The 13,259-nt window shown below is 46.0% G+C and overlaps 1 protein-coding gene across 3 annotated transcripts in view; it reads left to right on the plus strand.

Annotated features, from left to right (window-relative positions):
• Nucleotides 1–13,259, plus strand: part of MATN2 (matrilin 2) — a 139,443-nt gene that overhangs the window by 58,559 nt on the left and 67,625 nt on the right. For all 3 annotated transcript variants that reach the window (XM_034668358.1, XM_034668357.1, XM_034668359.1), the window contains one exon: nt 10,779–10,901. In XM_034668358.1, the coding sequence (XP_034524249.1) occupies nt 10,779–10,901 (123 nt within the window). The remainder of the gene's footprint in view (nt 1–10,778; nt 10,902–13,259) is intronic.

A 13,259-nucleotide genomic window follows, 5' to 3' on the forward strand; every position in this document is an offset into this window, starting at 1 on the left:
CCTGGGTTTGGCAAGAATTTTTAAAAATAGGACATAGAACACAAAAGAAAAGACTCAATAAATTGAACTTCATAAAAATTAAAACATTTGGGGGCTCCTGGGTGGCTCAGTGGATTGAGTGTCCAAATCTTGATTTCTGCTCAGGTCCTGATCTCGGGGGTTGTGGGATTGAGCCCCCGCATTGGCTGCATGCTCAACATGGAGTCTGCTTGTCCCTCTCCCTCCCCTTTTGCCTCTCCCTCAGCTCGTGTTCTCTCTCTAAAATAAATAAAATCTTAAAAAGAAATCAAAACATTTGCACTTCAAAATACACTACTACCAAAATGAAAAGGTGAGCCATAGTCTGGGATAAAATATTTGCAAAATATATATCCAGCAAAGGACCTTAAAATATATAAAGAATTCTTAGAACTCAATAATAGGAAAATAAACAACCCAGTCAACATGGGCAAAAGATTTGAACAGACACTAAACCATAGAAGATATATGGATGACAAAGAAGCCTGTGAAGAGATGTTCAACATTATGAGTCCTTAGAGAAATACAAATTAAAACTACAATGAGATGTCACCATACTTCTGCTGGATTGAATAAATTTTAAAATATTGGCCATGATACATATTGGCAAAGTTGGTAATAGGAACTATCATTGTTCCTGGAATATACCTTCCATATGACCCAGCCATTCAGTTTTTAGGTATTTACCCCAAAGAAAGTAAAGTTTATGTCCAAAGATTTTTTTTTAAGATTTTATTTATTTACTTATTTGAGAGAAAGAAAGAGAGAGCATGTGAGCAGGAGGAGGGGCAGAGAGAGAGGGAAAGAGAATTTCAGGCAGAGGCCATGCTGAGCGTGGAGCCTGAGGCGGGACTCCATCTCATAACCCTGAGATCATGACCTGAGCCAAAACCGAGAGCCACCCACGCGCCCCTATGTCCAAACAAAGATTTGAACACAAATGTTCACGGCAGCTTTACTTGTAAGAGTCCTAAACTGGAAACAACCCAAATGTCCATCGATAGGTAGATAGGTAACAAATTGTGATATATGCATACAGTGTAATACTACTAGGCAATGAAGAGAATGAACTTTTTTTTTTTTTTTTGAGAATGAAATTGACACAAGCAGCAAGCTAGATGAATTTCAAAATAACCATGTTGGATGCAATAAGACAAACAAAAAAAAGCACATAGTGTATGATTCCATTTATAGAAAATTTTAGAAAATGACAACTAATCTATGTGACAGAGCAGGTTTGTGATTGCCTGGGGATGGGGGTGGTGGTGGCCCAGGAGCAGGCGGATGGATTACCACGGGGCATGAGGAAACTTTGGGAGTTTGGGGGTAATGGGGGGCGATATTTGACATGTCAAGTTTATCAAATTGCATACTTTAAATATGTGCAGTTTGTTGTATGCCATTTACAACTCAATAAAGCTAATATATGTAGAGAGAGAAAGTCAGAACAAGGTGGTTTTGGAAGGTAAGTGGTGCTGAGACAAAGGCTGCCAGATAAGAGATTGGAGAAGGAGTCATGGGACAATCAGGGAAGGCGTTGTGAAGGAGGGGTTTTTTCTAACAAGTGGAAGAGAAACGCAGGGCTTGTTGTCTTTGAGGGTGCTAACTAGACCGGACTGCCTGTCTGGAACAGTTTGCTTGGGGCATTAGCGGGGGCTGAGGGAAGGAATGTAAGCTGGAACAAATTATAGAGCGATTTGATTCTCAAGCTGAGTCCTGGCAGTGGTCTTTGGTGGGTTGGGGGTGCTGGACACAGGGTGTCAAGAGTAAAACTACATTTTAGCAAACTGACTTTAGCAGTAATATGTACGTGGATTCAAACTGGTAGAGAGTGGGTGAAGAAGTACCATGCATCCATTCACTCATTCCTCTATTCCTCCAATACTTACAGGTGCCCTCTAGGCACTCTTAGAGGTGGTAGGAGAAAAATGAGTGTTTCTCTTATATGCTCGAGACCCAAGAAACACTCAGATCTTGGTTTCCCTTATGCTCTGCACCTATGGAGTCGAAGATGAATGATGCAATCAGTTTACAATTCTGATCAGCTCAGCTCAGTGCATGCTTTTTTATGCTACAGAATTAATGAGGAGACCCCGGCAATAAGCCCCACGCCAGGGAGCATTTCATGACATAAGCTGGGGGTTGGGGGGTGGCGGATGGTAACAGAATTTAAAAAGACAGCTAACTTCAGAGAGGAAACCTGGTTTTGAGGCAAGGCTAGTGAGTCTGGGAAGGAGCCCACCCAAGTGGTTGGTTGCAGCTGGAGATGAGGCATGAGAGTTCAAGGAAAATCCCAGGCTGGATATGCTTGGGGGTAGTAATTGACCCTGAAAAAGGATAAAATCTTGGAGGGAGAGAGGGAGCGTGGAAAGGGAAGGTCAGGGTCGGAATTTTGGCGCTGCCCGTGACGCGAGCAAGGAGCAAGAGTGGAAGGGCAAGCAGGCTGCAGTCACAGCCAGCCGGCTTGCAGCTTCTCAAGCAACAGCCTGGCCCCAGGTGCAGCGCGGACCGCCCTGAGCAGAAGCTGAGGCTGCCAAGCAGAGTCAATGTGGTCACAGAGCTTCCTCTCCACCCCGGCTGCTGGGCCCGGGAACGTGGAGATGGTGATGGGCATCCTGCTCGCCCTCTGTTTGGGCCAGGATATAGGTTTTTTTTAAAAAAGGAAGAAAAGAAAAGAAAAGAAAAGAAAGGAATCTGGGCCAAGTGGGGACCTGCCCTCATGCAAGTGGAGAAATGAGTGGTCAAAGAACCACCACCTGTGGGGGGGGGGTGGGAGTGAGTTTGAGGCTCCTGCAGCTTCTTTTCTGCGTTCCTAGTTTCACAAGCGCCCAGACAAGGGGTTCTCAAAGTGCCTCCCCCCCACCCCCCCAAGAAGCCTCAGCTTTGCAGGGAAACTGGTTGGAAATGCAAACCCCCAGGCTGGACCCTAGCTAGTGCTCCCGAATCAGGGACTCTGCAGTGGGACCTAGGACCGTGTGTTTTAACAAGCCCTTCAGGGGATTCTGATGTAAGCTCAAGTTTGAAAACCACTGACCCAGGCCTTTTCAACTAGATCTCTCCTTGAGAGACCCCACGCAGTAGGGAGTTCATATTAAGAACGTGATGACGGGACGGCTGTTTGGAAATTGCAAAGTGCTCTACAAGGATAGGGCATTATCAGTGCATGCTTATTTCCATGAACCTCACTTGGTCAGATTTACTTACGTTTTAAGGCTTTACGGGGAGGTGGGGGGGTGGGGAGTCTTCCCCCTTTCTTTTCCGTTCGCAAAAGAAAATGAAAATCTCGTGACTAGGAGAATTAATGGAAAAGAATTCAACAGTTGGGGAGAGAAGGATTCGAGGCACAGCTGGGGTTTGCCCGAAAGGACAGGTTTGTTTTTCTCAGTGACGTTGGGTTTGTTTTGTTTCTTCCAGCGTTAGAAGCACAAGGCTGATGACTCACATTTACTGTCGAGAGTCTTTAAATCCAAGCTGCAGCTGTCAAAATAAGATTAGTGCTTTCAGGCACCGTGAAAGAAGGGGGATGGTCCCCAAAAGGCAGGCTGGGGTTTGTGGAGGCCTGACTCTGAAGGGCTTTTGCATCGGTGCAGGCAGAAACCCCATTGTTTCCCACTTGAGTGAAATAACAGCCCTAATAATGCACTTCTCTTCACCCTTGCTGGGATGGATAAGTTCTGAGTTCTACATCTCAGGCTAAATACCAGCAGGAGCTGTTTAAAAAAGTGAAGCGTGTCTTTAAAGGCGTTCATTTTGCTTTTACACCAAAGGACGGATTAACCTGTTGTTGGTGGGAATAGCATGCATCGTGACTTGTCTAAAACTCTGAAAAGCCAGTAAAAACTCTTTGATTTCTCCCGGCATGACGTCAGCCACGGCAGACCCAGCCTTTGTCCCGTGGCTCCTCGTTCAGTGGAACCAGATGGAGGTTTTCCAAGTTGTCCAACTGAGGTGCAGCGCCAGGGTTTCGAGATCATAAATGAGGGAAGGCACTTAAGTCTAGGATGCATGTGAGCCTCGGGGCAAACACAGGGGATGGATTTGAGCACAGCTCCGGGGCTCTGAGTTATCAAATCCTCACTGATTTGTTTCACCTGGGAAGGCTGAGCAGCTGCAGTTAACATCCCTCCCTATAATTCACAAGGAACTAAAAGCAAGTAAATTCTGCTGACTGTCAGCTCTGTGCTAATGACTGCCTTCTGGCTAAGGCATTGCTTGAGTTCGGTGAGATCTTTTGTTATAAAATTCAAAATTGTCTACTTTGCTGTATTGGATCAATTCAGAGAATTCACAAACCAAAGCTTAGTCAAGGATATGTTGACGTTATTTAAAGAAATCTGAATCTATGTCCACATGTGGAGTTTTCACAGGCATCCATAAAGTGACACTATATTGTAATTGTGATGTAGGCAACTTTGGTTGGGGCCCACCTCTCCTCCATGCTTAACTGGGCCTGTACCTCCAAGACCTTTCTTTACCCCAGTCTAAGGAAGAAGGAGGCTAGCATTTCCTGAGTACCTACTGTCTGTCAGGCGCTTTACTCGTCTCACTGTCTCAATTAGCCCTGCAGCGTATTCTCCATTTAATTATTTAACTTCTTGGAAAATCGGGTCTCATAGAAATCACTTATGTGAAGTCATGCAGGTCACGTAGCCAAAGCCAGGTTTGGCTCCAAAGATGATTTTCTTTTCACTCTGATTGTCTCTCTCCCACCTGCCTAAAGACACATAACTGCCCTTTATCTACTTCTCAAAGGTTCAATTCCTTTGCTCCTTACTTTTTCATATTACTGCCCTCAAGTCTTTGTATAAAAGAATCTTTTTAGTGAGACCACCTTCTTTTTTTTTTTTTTTTTAAAGATTTTATTTATTTATTTGACAGAGAGAGACAGCCAGCGAGAGAGGGAACACAAGCAGGGGGAGTGGGAGAGGAAGAAGCAGGCTCATAGCAGAGGAGCCTGATGTGGGGCTCGATCCCATAACGCCGGGACCATGCCCTGAGCCGAAGGCAGACGCTTAAACCGCTGTGCCACCCAGGCGCCCCGTGAGACCACTTTCTGACCACAGTATATAAAACAGAAGTTCCCTTCCTTCCACATTCCCAGCTCCCCTTTCCTGCTCGTTTTGTCCTGCAGTACTTATAAGATCTAACATAGGGGCCCCCGGGAGGCTCAGGCCATGAAGCGTCTGCCTTCAGCTCAGGTCATGATCCCAAGGTCCCGGGATGGAGTCCCCCATTGGGCTCTCTGCTCAGTGGGGAGCCTGCTTCTCTTTCTCCCTCTGCCTGCCGCTCTCCCTGCTTGTGCTCTCTCTCTCTGTCACATAAATAACATCTTAAAAAAAAAAAAAGATCTAACATAACCTATGGTTTTACCTCTTTATTTTATGTCTGGCCCCTGTCCGTAGTGTGCTGGTAAATGTTTAACCAGATCTCCAGGGGGAAAATCCCTGGCTTATAAGTTTCACTGATTCCTGTGGTGAATTACTGCGGGCATGGCTGATTTCACGCCACCCACCTGGCCTTGCTGAATGCAGGGTAGGGAAGAAGTGTGCACAGTCTGTCATGTGGGTCAGTAGGAGCTGGCCCCCACACACCACTGGCTCCCCACTTGAATATCAGCTCCATGGGGACAGAGATAGATTGACAGATTTTTAAAAAATATCTTTTTTATTCACTGTTGTTTCCCCAGGACTTTGACAAATGGATGAAAGAATGAATGAGCAAAACAAGCCCTGCCTTCCTACGGGAGGGAAAGTAGACATTCAGTGATCGTTGTAAATGAAGTGTTCGATTATGGTTGTGGTCAGGCAGACCGCGAGGGGAAACCTGACCTCTAACAGGGAGCAGTCAAATACAAGCCGCCTGAGTCCTCTAGGCTGGTGGAGGTCAAGTCCAATCAACAGATGTCCACTGCACAGCTGCTGTGTGAGAAGCGCGGTATTGTCCAGGCATCCTGAGGAACACCGAGACTGATCCTGTCCCTCTCAGAGTTTCCAGCCTAGATAAGATTAATGAGGGAGAAGTGCCTGACAACCACGTGTAGCACGGACATGGGTTCATTCTCTCATTGCTGAGTCCTTACTGAGCACCTACGACGTGCCAGACAACGTGTTAGATCCCAGGGAGGTAGCAGAAACGGCAAGACAGCCTGCTCTTCAGCGGTCACGAAAATACTGGTGTCTGCAGCTAGGGTCTGGCTCCCAATGTCACTGTACTCTGAGCCCTCTTCTGGTACGGGGACACTTCTGGGTGGGGACAAGCAGAAGTACGGAGACTCAGGAAAAATTTAGTTCCCATCACACTCCTCCCGCCAGGATCCCATTTCTGATGGAGGAGAGGATTTTTAGGACTCTAGGAACATCCCTATGGGGAGACAGGGAGTACGGGCCTCTGTCACTGTTCTTTCAGCCGATGAGCACTAATGGGACACCAACTACATGCGCGAGGACAGTGTGCTAGGCTCTGGCAAATCACCGAGTAAGATCAGCTCACGTTCCAGTGAGACAGACAGACACGTCCAGTCTTTCCAGTACCACTGGATACATGTGTGAGGGCTAGAGCGGAGCCCAGAGGAAGGAGCCTCCAAGCCCAGCCAAAATGGAGAGGTCTTCCTGGAAGAGGTGACATTTGATGGAAGTCGTGAGCCATGAGTAGGGGTCACCAGGTGGAGAAGGCTTGGAAGGATAATGGGAACTCAGAATCCGGTGCTTCTCCTATCTCTCATAGTTTTATTACCCTTCAGTGGACCCTCCCAGGCTGTGAGAAAAAGAAGCGCTGTTTTTCAAAAGCATAGGGAATCATCCAAAAATATCTGTATTTGTTTCAAATGGAAATGACCACTGCCAGAAAAACAACATTGTTTTGTCAGAACTTCGTCTGTATTTATTCCTTAGTCTTTGTTTAATTAAGTTAATCCTTCAATGGTTTCCCTTGGGATGGTGCAGATCCTAGTGGCCGTAAATCCCCAACGTTATAAAAACAGTATGAAAGTACAGCACACATGAAGCCAACTGGCACTCCTGCTGTTTGTGGGGCCCCGTCTTCTGGAATGCGAGTGATAAGCCTCTTGCTCCTACCACACTCTGTGCCCTCACGTAGCGTCTGCAGTTCTGTCAGCCACTTGGAGAGGGAGTCGAGGGCAGCAGTCATTCTGAGATGTGTTTAAAAGAGGAAACTGAGGCTGGCAGTCTCAGTTAATAAAGGGGGAGACGGACTCCTGGGTCTGGGCACCTTCCCCTCGGATGATTGCAGGGACTTTTTATCCAGTTCGTCGACTCTCAACCCAGCTGCACACAGGGGTTTTCTGGAGAGCTTTTCACAAACACTGTTGTCTGCCTTCCACCCCCAGCCTGTTGGATTTTAGGAGGGGTCGCCCTCGGCATCAGCGTTTTCAAAAGGTCCAAAGGTGGTTCCAATGGGTAGCCACGGTTGGGCCCCGCTGCTTCTGTCGACCAGAACTTGCAGTTTTTCAGAAGCTCCTCTGTGGGTGTCCCAGCCCTGTCCTGAAAGGAACGGCATTGCCTCTCTTACCTACCCTGTCGGGAGAAGTCTTGTGGAAAAAAAGGTGATTGCTTCAAGGTCGTGGTTCATTGCTTTCAAAATGCTGCTTTCGAAGGGGTTCTTTTGTAACATGTTGGGTTTTTTTTCATTATTATAAAAGCTCTTGTTATAAACTTGTGTTAGAAAATTTGAAAGCGGATCATCATAAGTAAGACTAAAAATCCCCTCTACTCCCACCACTCCTTTGTAACCACTATTAGGTGGGGTTCACGCTGGATACCGAAGGAGGCAGAGCATCAGCACGAGCAGAGAAGGGACACCCAGGTGGAGAAGCTCTTGCCCCCCACCTTCAGAGATGGCCTTAGGATTTGGGGGTGTAGGTTGTTCCAGTGTGCTGGGGTGACCTTTCCAGCCATCAGGCTTTTAGGCAGGCACTTTCTCCTCCCCGTCAGGGAGCTTAGAGTCTAGCAAGGGAGACACAGTAAATACATGGCCATGTAGATGCCTGTGTATCTAACCTTGTGATACGTGCCAACGGGACATGTGCAGGGGTGCACTGACAGCTAATAGGGGAGCCCGGAAGCTCTGGCTCCGAAGAACAATCGAAAGTCCTCCTATCAGGAGGTTAATTTTTCCATCAATGTGAAAACAAAGCAGAGCTATTTCAGCATAAAATTCAAAAAACTACCACTGTGCCCAAACAAAGCTGTGGTTTTTATTCAACAGATAGAAGTCCTTCAAGTTTCACCAGAGTCGAAGAAACCACCAGATCCCCCTTCTAATGCTTTTCACTGAAGGGTAATAAAACTATGAGAGATAGGAGAAGCACCGGATTCTGAGTTCCCATTATCCTTCCAAGCCTTCTCCACCTGGTGACCCCTACTCATGGCTCACGACTTCCATCAAATGTCACCTCTTCCAGGAAGACCTCTCCATTTTGGCTGGGCTCGGAGGCTCCTTCCTCTGGGCTCCGCTCTAGCCCTCACACATGTATCCAGTGGTACTGGAAAGACTGGACGTGTCTGTCTGTCTCACTGGAACGTGAGCTGATCTTACTCGGTGATTTGCCAGAGCCTAGCACACTGTCCTCGCGCATGTAGTTGGTGTCCCATTAGCGCTCATCGGCTGAAAGAACAGTGACAGAGGCCCGTACTCCCTGTATCCCCATAGGGATGTTCCTGGAGTCCTAAAAATACTACAAAAGGACAACCCAGATGGAATCACGCTCTCTCCCTCTAGACGGATTTTACCCTGACTGGTCCGGGTCGCCTGCTGAATGGGATTGATTTCTCAGCCTGCCTTCTGGCCCTCTGTCATCTGCTGTCAGTTGTCTTTCCCATCTTCCCTCCTGCTTCTTCCCTTGGAATTCCCAGCATGGAATTCAGCTATCAGGCCTGTCCCGTTTTCCTCATTTCTGCACATTTACTCACACCGTTCCCTCAGCCCAGAGTGACTTTCCCCTTCTGCATTCTCTCATGCTTACCTAGCAGCCTTTTCCAATCGACCCTTGACTATGGGGCTAGTTTGTTCTACCTCAGGACCTTTGCATTTGCTGTTCTTTTAATCGGAAATGCTCTTCCTAGAGCTTCACATTACTAACACTTTGAATACAAGCTGGGTGACAGTAGGATCCCCTTCATCTCTTTGGTTCACCACTGTATCCCCAGTGCCTGGGGCAAAGGAGGTACTTCGTTTATTGAATAAATGAAAAGTATCCTATCATTCAGATTTTTCTTACCTGTCTGGCTCAGGCTTGTAACTGTAGGTTTTATCATTAATTATTCACTATGATTTTTACATGAGCTAAAGGTTTTTCTGGTTATTGCTGTTTTTCTTCTATTTAAATCTGCTGGAAATCTCAGTTGGAGTTCTCAGTTGGAAATCTAAGATATAAATATACTGGTAAGAGATGGAAGAATTTGCATCTGTAATTTTCTTTGTCTACTTTATCGATTTGGGAATGAAAATACATCCTAGCACTTGAAAGCCAGAGTCCCTATTTGTACCTAAACATTTTTTAATGTAATGATGCAGATTCTATTCTTAAAAATTACTTAGTGCATTTAATAGAGGTGATAAATAAATCAGCTTTTATCTTTATCCATTTACTATTTTATATTTATCTAAGAGCATAATAAACAATAAAACTCAATGACGCAGGAGATTGGATTAAAGTGTAGCCATTGGATTCAGGGATCAATCAAGCTTTCTAGTTAATTGAGTTTTTATCATAGCTTTCCTAGTGATAACTTTTAACCAGAGAAAACTCTTTTTAATGTATTTGATCCCTTTAATGCTCTTTGGTTTTTTTCCAACTTTAATGGTAAAGTCACTGGAAGAGCTAGTTACGAAACCATGCCATTCTCCTTGCTGAGAAATAATGTCATCACGTCAGCTTGCTTCTTGCAACGGAGAGACTGAGTCAGTGATGGATTGAAAATGCCTTTAACCTTTTCATCATCTGATATATTTGCAGCTCCCTTGCGGTGAATGCATTCCATGAGTGCATTCTCACATTGCATTTGCGTGAAGAGCCAGGTCTCAGCACCTAATTAATATGTGACTCAAAGAGGCTCGCTAAGAACCATATCTTCATTTCTCCCTAGTAATCTTCGTTACCTCTACCTAACCTCCTCTGGCTTCATATTTTTCCTCGTTTGTTACTGGCATGAAGAAATAGAGCTTAAGGAGGATTTCTAAAGATCATGCCGGGAGACAAATGGAATGAGGGGAAATATTTTCCAAAGGGACAGATGCAGAATTGGGACCTGCCATGTTTGGGGGGAGTAATAGCTCTTTCCGCTGTGCTCTCTCTCAGCTTCCCCATCTGCAAAATGTCACAGACCGCGCCAGACTCTCTCATGTACGCTGGTGAGACTGGGATTACAAAGCACTTTCATTCTTAAAGATCAGGAATGGTACTTGATGCAGACAAGTGCAAATGCTTGCTCATGATAACTTACAGTTCTCAGGGGCCCTCAGAATGTTTCAGAGCACTGTCACGAACATGAGGAAAATACAGAACTGATGTTAATTTGAAATTATTCAATGCATTTCCTAGCAGTCAATAATTCCACCTTCGAAAGCTAATTTTTTTTTTTATACATAGAAACGCACCAAAATATTAACAGTGGTTGCCTCTGGATGGTAGGATTACAGGTATTTAATACGTTAAAAGTGATTTTAACAAGTGCTTGCTGCCTGGCGGTGTGCTGAGTGTCACTCCTTCAGAGCTGCATTCTAACGGTGCGACTCTGCCCCAGTCCAGGATCTGTGTGCGGCGGGGGACCATGGCTGTGAGCAGCTCTGTGTGAATGTTCTGGGCTCCTTTGTCTGCCAGTGCTACAGTGGCTTCACGCTGGCCGAGGACGGGAAAAGATGTGTGGGTGAGTATTCCTCCGCCTTGTTTAATAAGGGAGGGCAAGTTGAGCAGAGCGAGGGGGAGGGGAACTTCCCACGGATCTAACTGCTCTCCTTTGGGTTTCAACAAAGTGCTCCGTTCTCTGGTCGAGTTGTTAGTCAGAGTTTGAACTCTGAAGACTTCCTTTATGGCTGAGGCTAGCATGTTCTCATTCAAGGTCCTCGGCCAAAGGCATCTTTCTGATCAGCTGTGTAAATATAATTGTCCCTTTATATACCGCATGCCTTGAAAAGGACTGGGCGGATTTTCATCAAATGCGGAGGCTGTTTGAGGTGGCCTGAGTTCAGTATAGCTCATGTGTTCTTCATGAGATTCCCTTGCTGGTGGGCGGGGTTGCTGAGTGGCACCTCAGAGAAGGAGGCGGCCTTCCTGTTAAGTATGGATCTGCCCGCGATGGGCCCAGGGACCACCAGGAACAAGAGCCCAGCTGTCTTGAGAAGACACCATTGTCAGAGGAGAGGAACAGTTACCTCAATAAGTTGCAAGGGCAGTGCTTAGAATTTCAGGCACCCACTTGCAGTCAGTCCCGTGGCTTGCCACTTGGGCAACTCCACATTGTGTGACCTGGTTGGGGGTAAGAGAGGTGGGGGTGGCATCTGATTTCTTCAGTGAAGGATAGTGGTTCTCAGCATCTGGAGAGCAGGCCAGCAGGTCCCTAATGCCACCTCCCAGTGTGTCTGCAAAGCACCTTAAACTCACACGGTCTCATTCGTCCTTCCCCCAACAGTTCCTGGCAAGCAGTAGGTATTCAATTAACTGAACTCAGTACTTATAAGGCAAAAAATCTGGAGGCACAGGAAGGGAAAGGACTCGACTGACATCAGAGCTGGAACCTACTGACTCTAACTGCTGCATTTGCTCTCCCGTACCCACTGATTTCAGGGGGTATGTTGTTGTGCCTTGTTATGTCTTGCTTCCCATGGGGAACGATTATGATATTGCACACAGAATTTCCATTTTCCAGCACACTTTGATTCTTAGCTAGGGATGCAGAAGGAAAGAGCAACAAAACAAAAGTATAGGGGGCATCTTCTTCGCAGGTGAGAATTGAGTGGGTTTGTTTGCTTTTTTTTACACATTGATGGGAAGGAAAAACTGCCCTCATCAGAGGTCCGCAAATGAAATTGGTCTCCTAAGCCTTAGAGGTTTTATTTATTTTTTTCTTAATCTGCTGGTGGCGACAGTGTTAGGTAGCAAGTTACCACATCCACTAATGCGGGCAAAAAAGAAGCCAACATGCTTCATTCATTTTTATTATGCAAGTAATATACTTGCATTGAGGATGAGGATTAAGCAGATGAGCCCTGGGTGATTTATGCCACTGATGAATTGTTGAACACTACATCTGAAACTAATGATGTACTGTGTTGGCTAATTGAACTTAAATAAAAAAAAAAGGATTAAGCAGATGAGAAAAATCACTATTAATAGTTTGTTGTATTTTCTGCCAGACTTTTCTCCATACACATATCTAATTCAAGAGGCGCCTGGGTGGATCAGTCAGTTAAGCATCCGACTCTTGATTTTGGCTCAAATCATGATCTCAGGGTCGTGACATCAAGCCCCTTGGCGCAGTCTGCTTGAGAGTCTCTCTCTCCTTCTCCCTCTCCCTCTCCCCCCACTCATGCACGTGCTCTAAATAAATAAATAAATAAAATCTTTTTAAAAACTTGTAAAAAATATCTAATTCAAAACATTTTGTTAATGTTGAACAAAATGAGGTCATACTATTTATTTTGATTAACCTGTATTTTTTCCCTTACCAATTGTTAAATGGGTAGAAACTTTGGGTGCTCTTGGGTCAGAAGGAAATCAGGCCATCGGGAATAGGCCCGGTAGATAAGCTTCAAGAAAAAAGGGCGAGGGTCTCTGGTTAATTGGGTGCGGTAAGAAGCAGGGAAGGCCCAGAGCTTGTGTGGGTAACAAGGAGTCGATGGGGCAGGGGCAGTAGGGGCCGTGGCTGGGGCAGGAGGCCTGCCCTGGCCCTGGGGAAGCTGGAGGGTGGTGAGGAACCCAGTTTTCTGAGTATTGCCAAATAATTGCCTCATCATCCGTGTGTGGTAGAGAACAAAGGTTCTCTGTTTTGCCATAACTTTTGGGGCTTGACATTTGTTGAAGAGCAGCAAGCATGAGCTTAGAAGCTGTGGTTGCCGGGGAGCTGCTGCGGGCTGTGTTTATCACAGACGGGCATTTCTCTTGCTGCTGCCATCAGCATGTAAGAATGTCTGCCTATCCTCAGAGGGGGTGTCAAGGCAGATGAATGGGAAAATGGGAGAGACTGTGTGTGACCCAGACCTCCTCCGTCAGATGTTCTGTCATCATC

Source organism: Ailuropoda melanoleuca, chromosome 9 (assembly GCF_002007445.2).
Source record: "Ailuropoda melanoleuca isolate Jingjing chromosome 9, ASM200744v2, whole genome shotgun sequence".
Lineage (NCBI taxonomy): Eukaryota > Metazoa > Chordata > Mammalia > Carnivora > Ursidae > Ailuropoda > Ailuropoda melanoleuca.